The sequence below is a fragment of the Leptonotus elevatus genome, chromosome 5 (assembly GCF_054856555.1).
Source record: "Leptonotus elevatus isolate MCC_2025b chromosome 5, RoL_Lele_1.0, whole genome shotgun sequence".
Lineage (NCBI taxonomy): Eukaryota > Metazoa > Chordata > Actinopteri > Syngnathiformes > Syngnathidae > Leptonotus > Leptonotus elevatus.
This window is the reverse complement of record NC_141243.1, coordinates 5998083-6019994: the sequence shown is the minus strand read 5'-3', so window position 1 is coordinate 6019994 and position 21912 is coordinate 5998083. Positions and strand designations below refer to the sequence as shown.

The 21912-nt window shown below is 39.8% G+C and overlaps 2 protein-coding genes across 2 annotated transcripts; one reads left to right on the top strand and one right to left on the bottom strand.

Annotated features, from left to right (window-relative positions):
• Positions 1–55: 55 nt before the first annotated feature.
• On the bottom strand, positions 56–4269 carry arsk (arylsulfatase family, member K). The gene is made up of 8 exons (XM_086076444.1): positions 4077–4269; positions 3573–3702; positions 3304–3463; positions 2869–3151; positions 2624–2795; positions 1205–1429; positions 900–1115; positions 56–822 (listed from the first exon to the last, which is right to left on the bottom strand). The coding sequence occupies exons 1-8, from the start codon at positions 4179–4181 to the stop codon at positions 548–550; spliced, it is 1566 nt and encodes a 521-aa protein (XP_085932570.1). The 5' UTR covers positions 4182–4269; the 3' UTR covers positions 56–547.
• A 1982-nt stretch (positions 4270–6251) lies between these two features.
• Positions 6252–15412, top strand: arrdc3a (arrestin domain containing 3a). Its single transcript, XM_086076634.1, has 8 exons — positions 6252–6801; positions 9145–9226; positions 9814–9961; positions 10360–10462; positions 10550–10806; positions 11749–11905; positions 11999–12141; positions 13064–15412. The coding sequence occupies exons 1-8, from the start codon at positions 6522–6524 to the stop codon at positions 13130–13132; spliced, it is 1239 nt and encodes a 412-aa protein (XP_085932760.1). The 5' UTR covers positions 6252–6521; the 3' UTR covers positions 13133–15412.
• The last annotated feature ends 6500 nt before the right edge of the window (positions 15413–21912 follow it).

Sequence of the window (21912 nt, the reverse complement as noted above, 5' to 3'; positions counted from 1 at the left end):
CACTCTAACCCTTCATAATAAAATGCCCAACCTTTATTTTACAGCACTTATAGAAAAGTAAAAATAAAAGGCAATTACATAGAAATTAAAAACAAATACAAAAAAAATAATAATATAAATAACAAATGGTGGTCGGTATGTAATCAAACGAAATACTGTATACCATATTTACAATTGTTGGAATTGTGAAAATTATGGATTATTGTTATACACAAGAGATTGAGTGAAAATTATGACATGCTTCCGGTGGAAATGCACCGTTGACTCAATCTAAGTGCAAAGACACAAACAAAGTTAAAAAAATAAAATTAAAATAAAGCAGACGAAAACACAACAGGTAAATGAATGAAAATAACCAATAACACAATATTGCATATCCAACATCCCAGAATAAGTGAATTACGGTCTGAGCATACAAATGTGCAAAAGAATATTTGTAAATTTCAGAAAATTAAAAATTCAATTCAGAGCAAAATTCACAAAACTCAAACTGAACACAGTATAAAAATATTTTTACAATATGACTATAAAGCATAGAGTACTCGTATCATAAGGAATTGTCCAGCCACCAATCAATAAGTCTTTCATTGGTCACGGCATCTTTTTGCCAATCAATGTGCCACCTGAGATTGGCTATCACCTGACTGTAGTTGCTACGTAGAGTTTGGCGCCAGGCAGCAAATTCTTTTTTGTTGTAGACATGGACAGTTGCAGAAACGTTGGGATAATCTACAATGCTGCGTAACCGCTTGTCTAGTTGTGCCAGCACGTCTGGGAATTTGAAGGCCACGTTGTGAAGTTCTTCCTTATCCCGTGTCAGGTCTGCAGTAGAGCAAAAAATAATAATAATAAGAAGAATTTGCTTGATTTCAGAGGTCGCTTTGAAAGCATGTGCTTACCAAATAGCTGAGGCGGCACACTCAGTCCATCAGCATAGGCGACGTATTTCCACTTGCCACTTCTCAGCATGTAGGTTGAGGCATTTACATTGCAGCCATGATATTCGCTCAGAACCCAGTCTGGATGTTCCCTCTTGGGAAACACGCTGTCGTTGGATAGAAGAGGAAGCAACGAGTGGCCACTGAGCTTCCCTATTCCTGAGATTTCAGCAATATCTGCAATACAAGACAAAAAGCGTGCAGGCATAAAAATGTGTAAATAGCGATACTGAATGACATTGATATGCTTCTATCGTTTTGCTTACCCATCAAAGTAGGGTAGAGATCAACCAACGACACAAGCTGGGTGACCGGCAGGCCTGACGTTAGGCCAGGCCCCGTGATCAGCAAGGGAACGTGCGAGCTTCCCTCAAACATGGACATCTTGTAGAACTGCCGGTGCTCCATAGCCAGCTCTCCGTGGTCAGCCGTGAAGATCACGACAGTGTTGTTGAGCAAACCTGTGTCTCTTAATGCGGAAATGACCCGTCCTGTGGAGAGAAAGTTAAGCGTCGCCGTTGATGAATTCTAGGTTCCACGGGTGAGCTGGAGCATATCCTAATTCATTTAGTGCGAGTCATAACTGTCCATTGTTTTTCAGTCCAGACGTGAAGTGAAAGAAGAGTGGACTTTTTAATTCAAGACCTTTCGCAAAAATAAATACATTACCATTCTTAACTAATTTACTGCCATAAATTAATTTTTTTTAAAGATTATTAAAAATTAGGGGCAAGAGGCGATAACATTTTGTAATTATAAATATTCGCATGACTTCACAAGTTAACTCACGATTAATCACTAATTTTACATCTATTCTAAATGTACAATAAAAAAAATCTACGTTTTCATAGTCTTGTTAACAAAAGGGGAGAAACAAACTATAAACTAAAAGAAATAGTTCAAATGAATTTTTGACGTTTATAGCCGTCAATGGCAGTGAATCAATAAAAAAAAAAGAAGAAAAGATTATTACGATTCAGAGAGTCAGGCTATTAAAGTTTTCAATCGTAATTAATCGCATGACTTCACTAGTTAACTCGCAATTAATCACAAATTTTACATCTGTTCTAAATGTACAATAAAAAAATTCTAGGTTTTCATAGTCTTGTTAATAAAAGGGGGAAAACAAATATTAAACTCATAGAAATAGTTAAAAAAAAAAAATGTTTATAGCCGTCAATGGCAGTGAATCAATTAAAAAAAAGAAGAAGAAAAGATTATTACAAGATTCAGAGCGTCAGGCGATTAAAGTTTTCAATCGTAATTAATCGCATGACTTCACTAGTTAACTTGCGATTAATCACAAATTTTACATCTGTTCTAAATGTACAATAAAAAAATTCTAGGTTTTCATACTATTGTTAACAAAATGTTTAACTAATAGAAATAGTTAAATGAATTTTTGCCGTTTATAGCCGTCAATGGCAGTGAATGAGTTAAATTAAAGTCATTATCTGTAGAATGTGTCAATTTCCATTGGCCGGATAATGTGGTATGTTTGTACTACTACTGGAGTTCAGGACATCCTAAAACTCTGAGTTTCCTCTTACGAGGAGCTTTGCCAGATCTTCGCTTCAGTCACTTTCACTGTTGTTACTGCCTTCTCTTATCAGCCACTCAAGACCATCAGCTGCTGCCAATTGACGTACTCCCTCGTAAAATGTAGGATTTTGCTGTCAACCAACCCAACATCGCATCTGCTTCAGCACACATGGCATAGTAGAAAGCCCGGATTCTCTCGACTTCCTCTTTGGTGAAGTCCCCACTGCAGTTTTTGGTAACGGTGGAGTAGTAGTCAACAGGGTGCATGGAAGTCAAGGGGAGCCACGTGGGAACAGAGACGAGCTCGGAATTGACCTGCGTACATAATTGAGCGATTCAGAGCGGTAGAAAAGCAGTTAAATACTGTACAGAAAAAAATGAATCATGCCTTTTTCAACCAGTAAGGAGACGAGCGAAAGGTGGACCCTCCGGCAGTGGGCCCCAGGGAATCCGTCTTGTACGTGTGAGGTAGGTTGAGGCCAAGGTAAAGGGCGAAAGGCCGGTACGAGTACGCAGCCTTCTGATAGATCCACTCTGTGGCAAAATCTGTGTTTTTCCAGTCCACAGTATTGACTCTCACTGTTGACATGTTTCCAACCAGCTGAGCGACAGGCCGACCTTCTTGGCGCAGCAGGAAGTGAACATCCCGTGTCCAGGCCTCAACACGATTACTGTAATAATAAGAACGTCACTAAATGTAAACAAAGATGTACGAGGTGTGTCAGTTCAAATCCAATCTCGAAGTAATCAACACGTTTTTTTTTTTAAATTACAGTGTACTTTCAGTGGGTACAGTGTCATCCCGCCAAGCCCTGACAGGTACCTGACAGAATGCCCCCCTGAGGTGTAGTCCAGCTTGCCAAGCTTCTTTGTAAGGTAGCCGTTCTTCTCCAGCACATCCATCCATGTGGTCGCATTTGTATCAAGGCACTTGTAATTGTTCCAAGCCTGGCTGAGGTGAGCAAACTGGCCGCTCCACATGGCTACAGATGCAACATACATTATGTTTCAACCATATTGTTCCATTTCAATGCAGAAAGTCACAACTGGATTATGATTCACGTCAGTTAGGATATTGGCCGATGGACCTGCCTGCACGGGAGGGGCAGCATATTGGAGAGTTTGTATATGCATTAATGAAGGTACTCCCCAGTTCTCTGAGGTAGTTTATATATGGAAGTTGCACAACCTTGCTGCCAGGATCGAATGTCAAGCGCCCATCCTGCACAAATAAGAACAAGTACAAGAGCCACGACAAGAATTGTTTAAAAAAAAAAAAAAAAGGACAATAACTCTTCTGTTTTTGATTCAACACGTTTTGATTTAACATGTTTATTGTTATAGTTTGCAGTATTCTATTACAGCCCTGCATTACACAGAGATGTTTCAAATAGTAAACCTGTATAATTAAAGGTGATCCATTTTAGAAAGAGCTTTCAATTTAGTGCAGTTTTACACTACTGCAAACTACACTGATACTAACACTAATATGCGTATATCTATTCCAAGTGTCAAACAACTGAGCACGATTTATGTTCGTGAACAATACACGCCAAGTAAAATGCATAAAACGTGTTATCAACATGTCCCACTCACAAATGCATCAGTCATCACCATCACGATGTTTGGTCTTGTTCCGTTATGACACAAACTTTCAGCAAACGTTTGAAATAGACACGTCAAAAAGATGATTAAATTCATGGTAATGTGCTGTGAAGTGGATAGAAACGTGTACAAAATAAAATAAAAAGTAAATCCATAAATTCCTCAACGCCTGCAACCGATGTACTTTGGTACTAACAACATCCGGGTTCAGTTAACAAAATAAAAGCATAGCAAACTTTAGAGTTTGGGACAAAAACATAAAATAGGAGACATGATATTATAGTTAAACACACCAGACACAAAATGTTTTAGGAAAAATAATAAGAGGAATTTAAGACTTAATTATATTGGGTCATCGGTTTACACTACACCACATACGTTTGTTTACCACCCTTCTTGCTGATAACCATATCATTGTTTTTCCATACAAATATTTATTGTGATATGACTTTACGACTGCGTTAGCGTATATTCTGACTTGGTTTGTCAGTTGTTGTCACCATAGAAACGGAACTCCATCGTAAATCGAGCAACGTCCTTGTACATGTAATGACACCTTACAACCGCTAGATAGAAGCATTGGTCCTTTTTGAGTCAAGATAGCGCAGTACAACTTTTGGACTTTTATTGAGTAGTAGGGAATCTTCAGGATAGTAGAATGTTTAATCATTGTCACCTTAATAAAGCAGTCTTGTAAATTGTTTTTATGAGGCAGTTTGACATTAATAGAACAAAACAGTTTGTTTGTTTTCAACTACTGTTGATAAAGAAATAATAATAAATGGAAAAAAAACTGAACAAAAAATGATAATAATTAAACGTAGGGCAGTTCAGCCTCTGGCTAGTAGGCATCAAGACTTACATACATAAAACGTGTCTGCTCTTTTGAAAAGGCATTCGGTGAACGTGAAGATCAACACAGCATGGGGGGGAAAACAATGCAATACAAACACTCTTTCTCTCCTTGCCTCTTCAGATGGAGCCAAAGTAATAACAAATGTCATTGGTGTTTGCATAACACCTTTTATTTACACTGTTCAAGCTGTTATTATTTCACTTGTCTGCATCATTCATGTCTTTAAAACACACACACACACTAAGAAAATATTTAACCTATGAATGTTTCGTTTTAAATGCTATTAAATCTGTCCCTGTTGACTCGTGAGATAAAGCAGTTTGTTTTGCATTTTGATCCCTCATATAGATGAACTGAACTAAACTACCAAACCCTGGCCTACAATGTAAGTGCCCTTTTGATTAAAACATTTTTATAATCATAACATTCCATCCATCCATTTTGGATTGCAAAAAAAAAAAAAGTTTTGTTTTTAACCAATCCTTGTCAGCATTGTATCAGCATAACTCAAGCACCAAGTTGTGGGAATCAAACCCCAGATACCATTGGTTGGAGGCCATATTGTTCAACCACTTGTCATTGTCTACCCTACAAACGCATTCAACTTGGCTTTAAATAAATGTGTGTTTTTGTTTTTGCAGTTGGCCTACTGCGATCAGGAGAGCTGCAATGCTGCTCAACAGGTGGCGTCTCATCATAGTGCAGTAACCTCAGTGGCCTGCAGGTGGCATTTTGAGCTTGTTGGAGTTGTTTTTCTGTTCAAACACAATAGGATCCCTGCCCCCCATTTGTGAATGGATCCTTTTTACATTTTTCATGCAAAAAACATCATGTTGATTCGAAGATGTCATATTATGTTATTCAAATTCTCATTACCCACTTTTTTCCAACACCTCCGCCATTTCTACTGATTTATTGGTGCAAGATGTTGCAATCCCTGCGTGATTGGAGAGTGTTGAGGAGCACAGGTGTGGAAGATGATGCATGATTACGCACACACATACACACATACACAGTGCAGCCAAACCATATGCCCACACATTTTTGGAAGCTGATCAAAACAGGGAAGGAGGGGATAATGCTTGAGTTGGTAAAGAAACCAGGATTTGTATTTGTTTGTCTATGTTAAAAACAAATGGCTATTGTACTTCGTGGAAGAGCAGTTATCTTTATGCCATCTTTCAGCTGTTTGAGCAAACTTGTCATCTGGCCCTTCCTCTCCTCCTTTGCACAAGGCGGAAGGAGGGGGCAGCGAGCGATGGTTGCGCATGCGCACGGGCTTGTTTTTCAACATCTCCCATCGCTTAAAGTGAGGCGAGCTGCCAGGCTGCCTTGTCTTTAACCGGAGACCAGGCTGCTGAGAGGCGGACGATAACAGCATCCGTTGCTGTTATTCAGCCTTCGCGCATCTCAATGAACCGCACACATCGATACCACTGATCGTGCCTACTGCTGCTTCTCGCAGGGAGGCACCAACACTTTTTTTTTTTTAACTCATTCCCCCCTCCACCAGACATTTTCTTACATTTTTAAGTGTCTGTAGCCTCCTCTTCTTCTTTTTTTTTTTTAAGCCTGCAACTATGGTGCTCGGGAAGGTAAAGAGCTTCACGGTGAGCTACGACTGTCTCAACGACAGCAACGTGCCCGTGTTCTCAAGCGGGGACAGCGTCTCAGGGAGGGTGATCGTCGAGGTGACCGGCGAGATCCGCGTCAAGTCCCTCAAGATCCACGCCAAAGGCTTCGCCAAAGTTCGTTGGACCGAGTCGCGGAACGCCGGGTCCAACACGGCCTACACACAGAACTATACCGAGGAAGTGGAATATCTCAACCATAAAGACGTTCTCATTGGACACGAGAGAGGTAAGACTGGCTTTTGCTTGTCTTCTCAAGTTTTGAGGGAGGGATGCTGCAGCTTCGCCGTTGCGTTATGCGCCGTCGCGTTAATAAACATAAAAAACGACAACATACTGGAGTTTTAAGGGGTTTAATAGTTGAGCTTTGTCACGTTTTTGAGGTGGAATGACAGCCGCATACGTGGGTTACCTGCTGGAGACGATGTGACAGAATGAATGACAGCCGGATACCAGCTGGATGTTTCACTTCAAAAAAAACATTATAAGAGGCATTTTCGAAGCGGGCTGAGACTGTTGGAACGTGCACGAATGTTTCCACGGCTTAGTTGGTGAAATTTTGCTCACATTCATGCGGCAAAAGGTGTTTCTTTGTGGCTTTTCTGAAGTTTCCACCCATTGTTCAAAGCGGTTCAATCCTGTTCAGAAAACTGGATTGGGAGTGGGCGGGTTTACAGCCCTGGCTCCGCCCTTGCCTCTCTGTGATTGGCTGAAGTGCTCATGTGTGGCCCAATGACGTCACATTTGCGGATTGTGACTAGAAAACAAGTTAATTAAAACGTGTATTTGATGGCTTTATGATAAAACTGCTTTCACACAATTTCATATTATTTAAATTTATTTTTTATTTTTTGTCTTAATCACTTTTATTTAGCTTTTACTCTTTTTTTTTCCTCTGGTGTGTTTTATTTATTTATATTGGTTGTGTATATGTTTATATTAATTTTTTTTCTACATTAAACTGAAACTATTTTTAATTAGTATCCAATTATCAAATCTTGTAGAAGTACTAAATTAATTTCGTGCAAGAAAGTATATTGGGGATGGCCTCAAATAAATGATTCGTTATTGCTTGAATTCTAATTTAACTATTATTCTGCTATCAGTTTAAAGTGCAATAAACATGGCAAGGGAAATATGGGAACTGAGGGGTTTACAATGAAGTTACGATGGGTGCCTTGTTCATAATTATATTATTCTGCAGTAAAATGCCATGACAGGATTATGCTGCAACTAAAAAACTTGTAAAATTGAACTTCTAGTATTCAAACAAGTCAAAAAATTAAAAGCTTGTTCTGGATAAAGGAGCTACAAGACCAAATCGTTTTTTTTTTTTTAAATACTTTATTTAAAAAAAAAAGTAATTTACACGTTATGTCATTATGTGAAAGCAGATGCAATAAAATAATTCCAAATGCATTGAGGAATACAAATGTACACAATCAAGGAATGGGGGGGGGGGGGGGGGGGGGATAATGACTGAATAAGGAGCAGCAAACACCAGGGAGTTATATGACCAAACAAAGGTGAGATCATCCAATCAGTTTACTCTGTCATCCTGAGGGACATCCATCCCTTATGACAAACTGCCTTGTATTCCTTCACCATCAACTGCTTCCCAATATCAGTGTAACAAATGGGTTGCTTAGAGTTCATTAAGTGGCAATTTAGCAGCAAAATGAAACCTCCCCTAATGAAGAATTGCACTTGCAGCGCAGTACTTCTTCCACAGCGGAAGGATGAAAAACGCCGTAGTAGTTCGTGCAGAGCCTGTGCACAAGCTGCAGTGGCGCACGGTGAATGTGTAATGAATGCATGTGTATGTCTGTGCAGGGTTAGTGGGGGTGGAGTGTGTGCGCGCGCGCGCGCGTGTGTGTGTAGGAGCTGCTCGCACCGGTTTAGGCCGGTCTCCTCCTGCTGCTGCCTTTTTGACTGACAGCTCTGCACTTGTTTACCACACGTCTGCTGCTTGCAGGAGGGGCGGGCGCGAGTGCTGAGCTGGCAGAAGCAGCTTTTGACTTGCCTCCTTATGGCGTCAATGGCAAATGTGTATATTTATTCCACAGCGGCGCGCCGGAAGCTGCACATTATGGTGCGGTTGTTGCTAAGCAGACTCTGGTGTTTGTTGCTTGTGGACTGGATTCCTTGGCCCGGAGATTCCGATCCCAACTTTTATTGTGTGCTCAGTACATCATGAAGGGGCCATTTTAGTCTGTAGACTATATTAAAAAAAATATATAGATATATGAAGTATTAAACATCCCTATACTTTTGTGATCCGAGTGGGTTCAATGTTTTGTGGCTTTTTATAACAGTTCCTCTGTGGTTGTATTTGTTTGTAATATTTGCATGGTGGTCCGGGTCGAATGCGCTTGCACCCCCTTCAATGCATTACTTATTTACAGGCAGATATCCTAGTAAAATCAATTTATTCTCTTCTGTCTCCCCCACCCTCTGTTTTTTTTCTTTTACTTTTTTCTGTGGTATGACTTTCAGATACCCCCGTAGAGCAATGTAACCAGGTATGGTATACATGACAAGTGTTTGGAATAGCGTCCGCCTTGTTTTTCAGATGATGACAACTCTGAGGAAGGACTCACCACTATCCATTCAGGAAGACACGAGTATGCATTCAGCCTGGAGCTTCCGCAGACGTGAGTGTTCTCACCCTGCAAAACAAAAGACAAACACCTCCTCGTTCACTCATTCACTCCCAGCCATTTTCACTGAAGCAACCCCCTTTGCTCCCGGCTGTTTTACTGGATTTTGACTGATTTTTGCAAGGCCCACAGAATATTGTGTGCCATTGCTGTAAAACATGGAACCTACCAAAAGAAGGATTAGTCTTGTCTTCCAATGGGGGGGGGAAAGTATATTTCTATCTGTTTCCGTTTTGCAGCAATTAGCATTAAAATATAGCAATGTTTCATCATTATTCACAAACCTGTTTAAAACGGTGGGGAAAAGAGCGTTTTTTGCAACATGGCCCTGGTTGATCTCTTATACTCTGCTCCCACCTGCTGGCCGTTTTTTTTTTTGTAACTACCATTGTTTTAAGCGAGCTCTTCAGGTCAGAGGCTGCATCAAAGCCTTCTGTATGCTCAAGCATTAAAAAAAAACATAAATACGTTTTTGGGACCATTGCAGTATTTTAAATAGAATGTTTTATACCTTTTTTGGGAGCAAATGTGTTGCGCTTCACGCCTGTAAATGTAACTTTTTTTTTGCACATCCTTTTCAGACCTCTGGCTACCTCTTTCGAAGGGAAGCATGGCAGCGTGCGCTATTGGGTGAAGGCAGAACTCCACAGGCCGTGGCTGCTGCCCATCAAGACCAAGAAGGAATTCACAGTCTTTGAGCACATCGACATCAACACTCCGTTACTGCTGGTAAGTGAGGAAGCGTGACACAACAACAGTGACTCATCCGAGGACCCAATTTTCCTGTCGGGTGTCACAACCTTGCAAACTTTTACAGCCGGTCTTCTTATGCAATTCCAAGACTGTAATTTACGGTTACCGCCCCAGTACTGTTGTATAAGCTCTGAAATTTGAACGAAACTCGGGTTAGAAATTAAGTTCTTTCCTGGGACTCAAATTAATGTTAACAAAGAAAAGAGCATAAATGTGAAGAGCACAATCGGCACAGTCACCTAATGCTTCATTTAATCCATGACCACTGTGAAAAAGCTCACATTTTACTTAACAGGCAATAAAAGCTGACCTTGGACCAGTTTTTGCAAAGTTATGTTTAATGTCGCTGTTTCTTTCTTCTTTTTTTTCTTCAGTCACCACAGGCCGGCACAAAGGACAAGACTCTTTGCTGTTGGTTCTGCACCTCAGGTCCAATTTCCCTAAGTGCCAAAATTGAGCGGAAGGGGTACACCCCAGGTAAGAATGCGGCCGATACACTTCAGTCATTCATTCTATAAAAACCTGAAGTGGCTTCATTGCTTTTCCCCCCTTGTGACGCGACAGGAGAGTCGATCCAGATCTTCGCAGAGATCGAGAACTGCTCGTCCCGCATGGTGGTGCCGAAGGCGGCCATCTACCAGACGCAGACTTTCTATGCCAAAGGGAAGATGAAGGAAGTCAAGCAGCTGGTGGCCAACCTGAGGGGCGAGTCCCTCTCCTCGGGCAAGACGGAAACCTGGAGCGGCAAAATGCTCAAGATCCCGCCCGTGTCGCCCTCCATCCTGGATTGCAACATCATCAGAGTGGAATACTCGCTCATGGTGAGTGCTTAGGAATATTCTAATCTGTGCAGGGGATCTTGGGAATTTAGTATTTGAAGATTTAAAAAAAAAACATCGAAATTATGTGGTGTTGAATTCAAATTTGTTGCATTTTATTGTTTTTAAGATTTATTACTTACAAACTGTGGCTTGTATAAACTTACTCAATGAACTGTGCCCAAATTATTATTTTTTTTCCAAACATTACCTATACCAGTGGTTCTCAAATGGGGCAACGTGAAGGCACTCCAGGGGGTACGTGAGATATTGAAACGGATTTCAAAACTATATGTAAATATTTCAGAAAAATCTCAATTAATGAATTAATTTTATATTCAGAAGAGTATTCAATTTCAGTGTCCTAACCCAGTATCTCCCCCGTACCAGAATGGTTTGACCCAATTTGTCATATGCTACCTATAATCACCTGTCAATCATTTGAAAACTTTATTTAAAATTCTTTGTTCAAAAAAAAAAAGTTTTACTATGATAATGCTGATAATTTTTTTGTGCACAAATATTTATTTGTAATTAAATTATTTCTTCCTTTTTTAAATTTATCATTTTTATTTTCAAATAGTTCCAAAGTGTAAATTTGCACTCTGTTTTAAGTTTTTGGTTAGAGGCTACTTTGCTGAGAAAAATATTTCACGGGGGTACGTAACTGAAAAAAAGGTTGTCTGTGCCCCTAAAATTTCATGTTGGGGGCCGCTGTGCTCCCAGTAAAAAAAATAAAAAATAAAATAAATGCTAAGAGCCTGCCTCGAAGGGTGCTTATTAAACCTCTTGACCCTGTAAAACAGCCACTAGGATCTTTAAGCATCTGACCCGAAGACATTGACCCACATTACAGGGCATTCTATAATATCCCTTCAGGTCCCTTTTAAAGAACTCACGGCCTTTCACTCATCTTACCTGTGCTCTCTTTGTGTGCGTCTTTAGGTGTATGTGGACATACCAGGGGCAATAAACCTTTCCCTGAACCTGCCGCTCGTCATCGGAACCATCCCCCTGCATCCCTTTGGCTCGCGCACATCCAGCGTGAGCAGCCAGTGCAGCATGAGCTGGCTGGGAATGGGTCTGCCCGAGAGGCCCGAAGGTAAGCTGCTTCCGTACTGCTCCTTTTTGGGAGAATGTCCATTTTGGAGTCCACTTTCCTGGAGTGCTAATAACGCGATTCTCGCCTTCGTAGCTCCTCCAAGCTATGCAGAAGTTGCCACGGAGGAGCAGCGGCAGAGCAGTCTGGATGTGCCAGCAGCTCGCGAGGATCTGGATGGACCGCTGTTTGCCTATATCCATGAGTTCCGCTTCCAGCCGCCCCCTCTCTACTCGGAGGTAATTCCTGGCTTAACACGTTTTCTTCATACCGGACTTGCTTAAATAATTGACTCAATTGAAACCTCAAATATGACTCGTACAACTAGCAACTGTGGTGGGCAACGTGGCCACAGTAAACGATTGCATTGCAGATGAAGCATCTGCAAAGTGATGTTTAAAGAGAAAGTTATTGCAGCTAAACATTTCATTACTTGGACTAAATGAAACAAACCAAGCAGAAAAGAAAAGAGCACGGACGTTAATGTGGAGTCGAAGAGAAAGCTTTTTTTTATTTTATTATTATTGTTGTTGTTTTAAAACGTCCGGACAAATACATTTATTACCCATATCATTGATTTTCAAAATTTGGTAGGAGTACCACAAGAGAGTTACATGAAAGAAGAACTATATTAGATGCAAATACTATGTACAACATTAAAAAAAAAAAACATGAAATTGAATCATACATTATAGAATGAATCAGCCTGTTTAAATGTTCATCCAGTGCAGTGTACTTTTTACGTACAGTTCAGTGATACTTTAAAATATTTTTGCATTTTTCTTTTCTTCTGAAGTGTTTGTTAAAAAAAAAAAGCACCCAAAAAAAAACAACCCAAGCCACGCTTAGGACCGCCCCCTCATTTGAATAACATTTCGACCTGTCAGAGCGTGTGCAGCATGAAATAAATCAATGTGAGAGCAGTGTCTTTATTTGATTGATATTGAATTATTTTGTGTTTATTTTTTATTTATTTTTTTGATTCTCCTTTTATGATTTATTTTTACTTATTTGTGGATATATATATTGTTTTTATTTAAATTTATATTTATATAATCTGTTTTTATTTATGTATTTATTTTTCAATTTTGTCCGTTTTGATCCTCAATATCCCCAAGATGGTTACTGTAAATAAAAGTCAATATTTTCCCTGTTCCGCAGGTGGATCCGAACCCTGACCAAGCCGACCGTCCAGAAGTGCGCAGGCCCGACGCCTGTCCATCACGCTGAGTTGTCGTCCTCAAATTCCCTTGGCTGACTCGGGAACCCAAAGAAAACCTGCACGCTACGAGGCTCCACGTTCATTCTTCTCCTAAAACGCCGTCGTTGACGACCAGGGAGAAATCCGAAGGATCCAACCAATAAAAGACTGAGTTGGGGATTGGATAAATGTGTTCCTTGAGTGACACGAAAAAAAGAGAGTCGCTGTTTTGGCGGCTCGTTCGCTCGCTTGCTGTCGCTGGGCCGTGTACAGACATTTTCCATCTGTATGGCGAGCCTCCGGTAGCGAGACGAGCGTGAAGGTGTGGCACATAAGGACACGAGGCTTCACCAGTCACGTCCAGACTGCATTAGAAAAAGAAAAACGTCGCCATCGCCCAAGGTGCGGACGCCCTCGACGGGAGCGCCGCCGACAGAGCAAAAGTCCTCCTGCCTCATTTTGGGATTTTGTTTTGCACATTTTTTTCTTTGTGACTTGACTCGAGTGGCTCTTTTTCAACCGCTTGCGTTTCCAGACTGCGCGAGATGCAAGACTGGAAAAGACAAGAACGATGCACTGATTTTGTTTTCCTTGAAAGCTGTGTGATTTTTATTTTTTTATTATTTTTTTCTCTCCCCTTTTTGACATTTCCTGAGCGACTTGCGACGACTGGACTTTTTTTCTTTTCCTTTTTTTTTTTTTTTTTTTTTTGAACACCAACAAAACCAACCGCAGCACACTTTTGTCTCCATAGAAGCTCTTTGAAGACATTTCCTCCTTTGCTTGGATCCAGTATGGCTTCTCTCCTTTTGTTGGCTCCGATCACAGAATTATTGATGTGTGTTTGTGTGTGTGTTGGGGAATTTGGAGCAGGGGTTGCAGGCCTCATTTTGATACAAAAACGTGGAGACTTTTCTCCTTAATGTATGCCTGCTGCCCCTTTTTTTTTTTCTTCCTAATCTCTTACTGCCCAAAAAGCACTATTGAACGTATCAAACAGTGTGAACATAGCAGAAAAAAAAAAGTTGTTTTAATTGCACTGTTGAGAATAATGAAGAGTTCTGTTTGTGTCATGCTACCAAACCTATTTAGAAAAAACGACATGCAGATGAGCTTGGCAGCTTTTGTAGACACATTCCCTTTTGTCCTGCTGCACTTGCTCATTTTATCAGACCAGTGAAGCCAGAATGCTTTATTAAAAAAAAAAAAAAAAAAAAAAGACGGGCAATGACGCCGCTTCTAGTTTGGAGAAGCAAACCTAATTGCGCAGTCTGGTCAGAACAAGTAGTAGTAGGTTGACATGAGTACTACATTGGTTTTCTCACTCATTCAACACAATAGGCCAGCTGCGGTAATATTGGGTTTGTCAGGAAATAGAATGCGCAGCACTTTTTTTATTTAAATAAAACAAAACAAAAGCATTTTGTGGTGAAGGTCTGGATAAAAAAAATATAAAAAAAAGGTACTAATCATGCTTCAGCTAAGCAGTGTTGTGTAGGATGTGGATGCATTATTTAATCACGAAAGACTAGTTTACATTATGTGGCGTGTGAGTATGCGTGCATGAGTGGAGATCCAGCCGACAACCGGAAAGCTTCTGACGACAAGTGACAAACTGCAGATCTTTCAAGTGATCTTATCTTTGTGGCCTTGACACAGAAAATACTTCTTTTTTTTTTCTTCTTCTTCTTTTATTTTGGTTAGTTTTTTTTTTTTTTGCCTCTCGTTGATTCTTGTCGCCGTTTTGTCGTTAATTTCCATTCAAAGGGACAAAAAGGGAAAAAGAAGTCCTTTTTAGAAGCAAGACCCAGAGAGGCCTGATCATTCTTTTTTCCACTTATCCGAGGGCATTGGTGGAGTTTAACAGGCAACCCGCGCGGTCTCTCAGGCTGTTGATCAGCCCTCCTCCTCCTCCTCCCGAGGAAGATGTAAACTGCCTTCTCCTCATTTTTGTTTTTCCTGTTGTATTTGTTTCACAATGATGAATAAGCTGACATATTTGCTCTACGCCGGTCGAGACCGACGGCTTGAGTAAGTCCAAAAGTAAGATTAAGCTGATAAAAGGCAGGAACTGAAATGTTCAGAGGACAAACTAATCGGGGAGATGACGTCTGAAACATTTTAGAAACAAAGTGCAATATCACTCGCTGATGAATTTTCTTCTTTCTACGTTTCTACGTTTGTGTTTTTTCTTCTGTTAATTGTGACGATGTATGGATATTCTATGAATATGCTATGTTCTGAATGATTTCATCTTTTGTCTAGTTCTTCCTTATTTTGATTTGAATAAACATTTTGTTTGAAATGACCATTCAACATGTCTGACTCTTTTTATATTATTCTCTAATAACACTGAATTAAAACAAATCACATTTGTCACTCGGGAAATGAATTCTAGATTAAAAAAGGAGTCAAATGCAGTATTTTTTTTTTTTTTGTCAATTTTATTGTGACTAATGTAGGAATGTATTCGTGTGAATATAAACATAGCTATTGAACTTTTACAGGTGTCTCTTTTACTAGGTCAGTCTCATGAGAAAGCGCAGATTGCTGGAGTATTCCTGATCAGTGTCACAGCGCCTCTAGAGGCCGTCCGAAGTATAAGATCTGAAACTGGTTATGAACAAGATGACGAGACTTTTGAAATTCAGTTTTAATGCTTATGTACCTTTTAATATTAATGTGTATTCATGAGACATTCACAAAATTAAATTATTTTCATTGTGCTTGCATGTGTTTCAAATTGGCATCAATCCATTGTCCTCATCCAGATTGCAAGTGACATATCCTGACAACTGATCAGCTGACCCACTCTAACCAATCAGGAGCCAGCAAACTTTAGGTAAATGCTAGTAAATAAGAACAGCAGATTCAACACGTTAACTTAGCTACTACTTCTCTCTCTCTCTCTCTCTCTCTCTCTCTCTCTCTCTCTCTCTCTCTCTCTCTCTCTCTCTCTCTCTCTCTATATATATATATTAAAAAATAATTTTAAAAAAATGCATAAATGTGTAAATAATAATTCTAAAAACATAAATGTATAAAATATATATTTTACTCATTTTTTAACCTTACATATTGATCCCTTCTGCTAACAGAGTAGTGCACTTCAACGGGTTAAATATGTCGCTTAGCAGCAAGAGGGGCAGCAAAAGGTGGCATGGCGGCAAAATATGTGAAATTGCTCTCAAATCCGAATACAGACAGCTTTATTGTATTTATATCCGCCATATCATTTTTGAAACGTCCATGTGAAGGTTTACCTAACTTTGAGTTTCAGCTTTCAGCAGGCCTCCATTGACCTACACTTTGTTTCATAAGCCAGGAATCAATTGATGACGTCAATCTGTTTTTGTTTTTTGGACACCAATTGATTCTACTGAAATGCGTCCGCGATTTCCATGTGGCACGTTCGTCACAAGTTGAGCAGAGAGAGAGAGAGGGAAAATAAGAAGTGAGAGTAAGAAAGATCTGTTGCTTTTTTTTTTTAATAAATGGGAAAAAAATGGAAAAATAAATAAATAAAAAATATATAATTAAAAAAAATGAAGAAAAAAAAAGAAAGATCTGTTGCATAACTGAAGCAGGACATTTGATCCCTCGTGTGCTACGTGACCGAACAAAAATTTTTTTGGGGCTTCACTGGATTAGTGATGACTCAGCAGATGTGTCACTTTAGTCTGCCTTTGTAACCCCCACACGCCCCTCTCCGCCTTTGACTTTTTAGTGGGGTGGGAGGGGGGGAACCTTTGTGGGTGCCTGACCCCTACAGGGTGAAAGAAAAGGAGGAGGGGATTATTGTCAGAGTGGAGCACATATGTAAGCGTTGCTCATAAATGCTGACGCGACACGAACCTCAGCTGTTTCCTCACATGGGATAATCCCACTACCCACAATCCACTGCAGTGCACAGTGCGGCATCATTGTGACATCATAGCAGCACACGCGCTTTTCAGCACACCTGGTTCGAATGACCAAAATCGTTATCTGAGCTTGTTGGGGAGCTAATCATTTGAATCAGGTGTGTTGGAGGAGGGGAGACTCAATTCATCTTTATGCAGGATAGTGGCCCCTGAAGACCTGATTTGGACACCCCTGAGCTAAATGAACTAAGTAGTCACTTTATTAGGAACACTAGAATAATTTAATGAGATCAATCCTGCATGTTGGTTTATTTTATATTCATTGGCCTTGCTTTTTTTCTTCTCTTTTTTTTTCATGTTGGCATCCTTTTGGGAAGTCACTTGACGTGAACGATCCCCATCATCTTTCGGTGAAAGCACACAACATGTAGGCCATAACACACGCGCACACACAGACACTGCACGGACACACAGTGGCTTCATTTCTGTGTTACAAAGACAGTATTCTTCAGCAGACACAAAGAAAAAAGGGAGCTGCAGATGGACAGAGAAGAGGCAGAGGGGTGTGGGGAGAGTTTTTTTTTTTTTCTTGTCTAAAGTAGCTGCTTCATTCCAGTTCCAGGCACTTCGACACCAGGATGCTGCTGCTGCTGAAAGCGAGGTTGTTTTTCGACCTTGCCAGCGGGCACAACTTGTTTACCCTCAACATGCCACCGTGGAAGGCAAAGACACAAAAGCGCCACTATATACAAGAAACAACAACAACAGTTTAAAAACACGGCACCAAATTGTCTTATCTTTGCCTGCGGTCTATCTTAAAATGACACATTATTTTTTTATCATGACATTTTATATAAAACAGCAGCTTGTACGATAAGATCAGATTTGGTTTAATCGCTTGCAATGGCACCCATTTTGTTTTATTGTTGGATTTGAAGTGTTCTTATTGCGCCGATATTTCTTCTTTTTTTTTTTTATATATTATTTATTTTTCCCCATTTTTTATTTTAAAAATGACAACTTAAAAAAAAGATTATTTATTATTTATTCATTTTCAAAATATTTATTTTTCCCTTATTTTTTAAATATTATTTATTTCCCCCTATTTTTATTAAACAATGCCAACTTTAAAAAAATATATTATTTATTTATTTTTAAAATATTATTTTTCCTCCCATTTTTTAGGAACAAATGGAGCAACGATTTAAAAAATAAGATTAAGTGGGAGCTTGACCAATATGCATTTTTAACCACTTAACGTCTGCTTAATACAATAAATATGACGTTCAAAAGAAAATCGTAACTTTTTTTGTGGGAAACTGGAGAAGTCTCAAATGCTACTTTTTGACTCGTACTGTACAATGCTTGCAGAACAGTGCTATGTCACACTGAGAACTTTTGGAATATTCCAAACACCTCCCACCGCACATAATAATAATAATAGCTTAGCATTGGCGTGTGATAACCATTCGACTGCATAGATATGCTCCACAAATGGCGCATGTCGGTTCTATTTGCGGAGCCGAAGACCAGGAATGGAGAGACGCATTCTCTTCTTGGGTTATGTCACACAGGAATTGGATGAGCATTGAAGGTTGCTGGCAGGGGGGTCAGGGTGTTTGTGTTTGCTGCATAAAGAAGAACGTTCCAATGACGATCGCAACAGTATGGGAAATGAAAGTTGACACTGGAGCGTTTATGCAAGCTGTCTTCTTCGTCCACCCTCGGCCTCACTGGCGGCCAAAAGTCCTCGGTCACCTTACGTTATGTTCCAAAGGCTGCGCATGCCAGACGGAGGTTTGCTGTTTCACTACTCATCTTATTTTACCCTCAGCTTCCTTTTTATAGCTCGGGCTGACTCACAGCCCCTTTCCTGAACCCCCCCCCCCCCCCCCCCCCTCTCTCACCCGCTCACATTCTACTGAGTCACAAGCCGCAAAGACCACCCCAGTCACGCCTCGCTGATATGTTAGCCGTCTACTTCAGACGGCCAGTCTGCAGAAGCCCGATCTCCCGCGAAACCATGCCAACCTTCAGATGTCTGCACATTTAATACTGTTGCCCCACTTTAATGTGTCTCCACCTTATTACGTTCACATTCTTTCCATGCAGACTACACCGCTGACGGGCCTGCAAGGATTATGTTCAAACATCCAGTCAACAAGCTGCAGCACGCTAATGTACTCAACAACAGTGTATTGATGTCACACTTTTTACATCTTTATATATTTATTATTTCTTGGAATCAGTACATCATATATAGAAATGTGTACCAAATGAAAGACAAAAATCTCAGGTATATTTTGTATTCATGTGATTTTCCTATTTCGTGTCAGCGCAGTTACAAGCAAATCGAGAGTTGTGAACATGTGACAAGTTGCCCCACCACCAGGTAAGTTGTCTCACTCTATGAGGGTAAGTTGTCACACAGGATTTTGCAACTAATAAAACAAGATCAAAATGATAATTGTTTTGCTCTTGTTTTATTTTTACTTGAAAGTAAACATTGAAGTTAGCCATAGAAAATGTTTTTCATCTTGAAAAATGTGTTGAACTTGAAAAAACGTGAACGTAGAATGCTGGATAAAAGTCCTTAGGAATGGCTGGCATGTGGGTCATGGCTCTCAGCCTCAAATGCTTACTTTGTCTTACTGAAACTGAAAATATAAGATTGAAAATTGAATTACAAAAAAAGAAAGCATTGCTTCATCATGAAACTGAAACCAGTCCTGAAATGTGGAAACAGCTCCAACAACAACTAGAAGATCAATTTATAAAATTTCAAACAAAACCTGACAAACCAGTTGTCAGACTTGTCATCCTGACGTCAATACTGGCATATGTAAACCGATTTGCCAGCGGTGCATTTTTCATTGGTCTATTCTTTGCTTATGTCACGTGACAACTAACCCCAAAATGACTGAGACACGTTGCCCCAAACTACCATGTTGGCTAAAACTCCAGTTGAAAGTTAGCTTAAAACAGAGGCATGGCAAGATACCTGATTCTCTCTAACGAGTCCAATGAATTGCTGCTAGAATTTGTATATGGACAATGCTTGTTTTAAAATATATAAAGTTAATAAATATTTATTTTTATTTTTTGTTATGACCCCTGACCATATGTACAAAGAAAACTAGCATGCCACTTTTTAGTTGCGCCATCTGGTGGAGAAGATAATTGCAATGTGACAACTTAACCTGTGTGACAACAAGCCCTGGGCTCCCTACTTGAAACTGTCCATGGATGTGAATGCTCCTAATATTGGTAGCAAGGTGAGCTAGTGGTTCTGCCTCACAGGTTTGAGGATCTTGATTCCAGTCTCAAATCCAGATACTCACACTTGAGATCAAGAGGTCAATATTTATGTGAGGCCTGTGAGCTTTATAAAGCATCACACGAAGTTCCAAAGCACCTCCCTTTGCTAACCCAGATACCCGTAACCGCCTCAAGGTGACAACCCATTTCCAAAATAACATAACACGACGGCCTTCCGCATACCTCATCAAATGTGACAAAGTCCAGGTTAAAATGTTGGTCGATTCATTTCAAGTCCATCTGCATACGTTTGAATCTAAAGTTGCACATTAACTCATTCACTACTATAAATTCATTTAAAAGAAAACATTAAAAAATTTAATTGTACATAATCGCATGACTTCACTAGTTAACTAACGATTAATCACAAATTTTATATCTGTTCTAAATGTACAATAAAAAAAAAAACCCTAACCCTTGTTGACAAAAGTGGAAAAACATGTTAAACTAATAGAAATAGTTAAAGTGATTTTTTTATGTTTATAGCCATCAATGGCAGTGAATGAATTAAAAAATAAAAATAAAAGATTATTTAATATTTGGGGTGTCAGGCGATTAAAATTTGTAATCATAATTAATCGCATGACTTCACTAGTTAACTCACGATTAATCACAAATTTTAGATCTGTTCTAAATTTACAAGAATTTATTTTCTATGTTTTCATACTCTTGTTAATAAAAGTATATATATTTTTTAACTAATAGAAAAAGTAAAAAAAACCAAAAACGTTTATAGCCGTCAATGGCAGTGAATGAATAAAAAAAAAGAAGAAAAGATTATTAAAAATTCGGGGCGTCAGGCAATAATTAAAAAAAAAAAATTCATTAATCGCATGACTTCACTAGTCACGATTAATCACACATTTTATAGCCGGCAAAGGCAGTGAATGAGTAAATAGAAAACAGCATTGGACACTTGTGAAGTGGTCTGCAACAGTTAAGTTGAAGCTTTTTCCATGGAAGTTCCATGTAGCAGGTCAACAACATATCCACTGCGCATCATTCTATACTTGTATTTTTAATAAGAGCTTAGCTGCTAGTGTAGCACAACGTTGCTTTAAACCCTCACTGCTGACGTGACTGGAAGACAAATTTCTCCTCCATTTCTCCACGCCAGAGAAGCTCAGACGCTCGCGTGTCATATTCCCCAATTTTCCACACGTCCAAACCGGACCGGACCAGTGGGGCAATCCCCCCCCCCCCCTTCATCCTCAACCTTTGCTCCTCTGGGCTGGACCGACAGCAAGCCCGCTCCGTCTGCGCAGCTGCTGTCTGCTATGCTGAAAGCAAAGATATGACCAGGTGGCTAACACGCACACACACACAGAAAGAGTCAAGGCACGAAATGCATACATGCAAACTCATTGGAAGCTTGTTGCTGCGTTCATCTTGTTGCCTAGCAACAGTCTTTGTTGTGTCAATTGTCGTGTCCAGTGACAATTTAATGGGAGCCACAAATGAACTAAAAGAAGCGATGCTCAAACGCTGACGCGGGTTCAGTGATGTCAGGATGCGAAATAAAATCAAAAGACGCGACACATAACACTTCTCTTGCGTTTATGTTTAAATGTTGCTCTTATCAAGGCTGACCTTAAGTCCGGCCCAGGCCAGTTCTGTGACTCACTTGT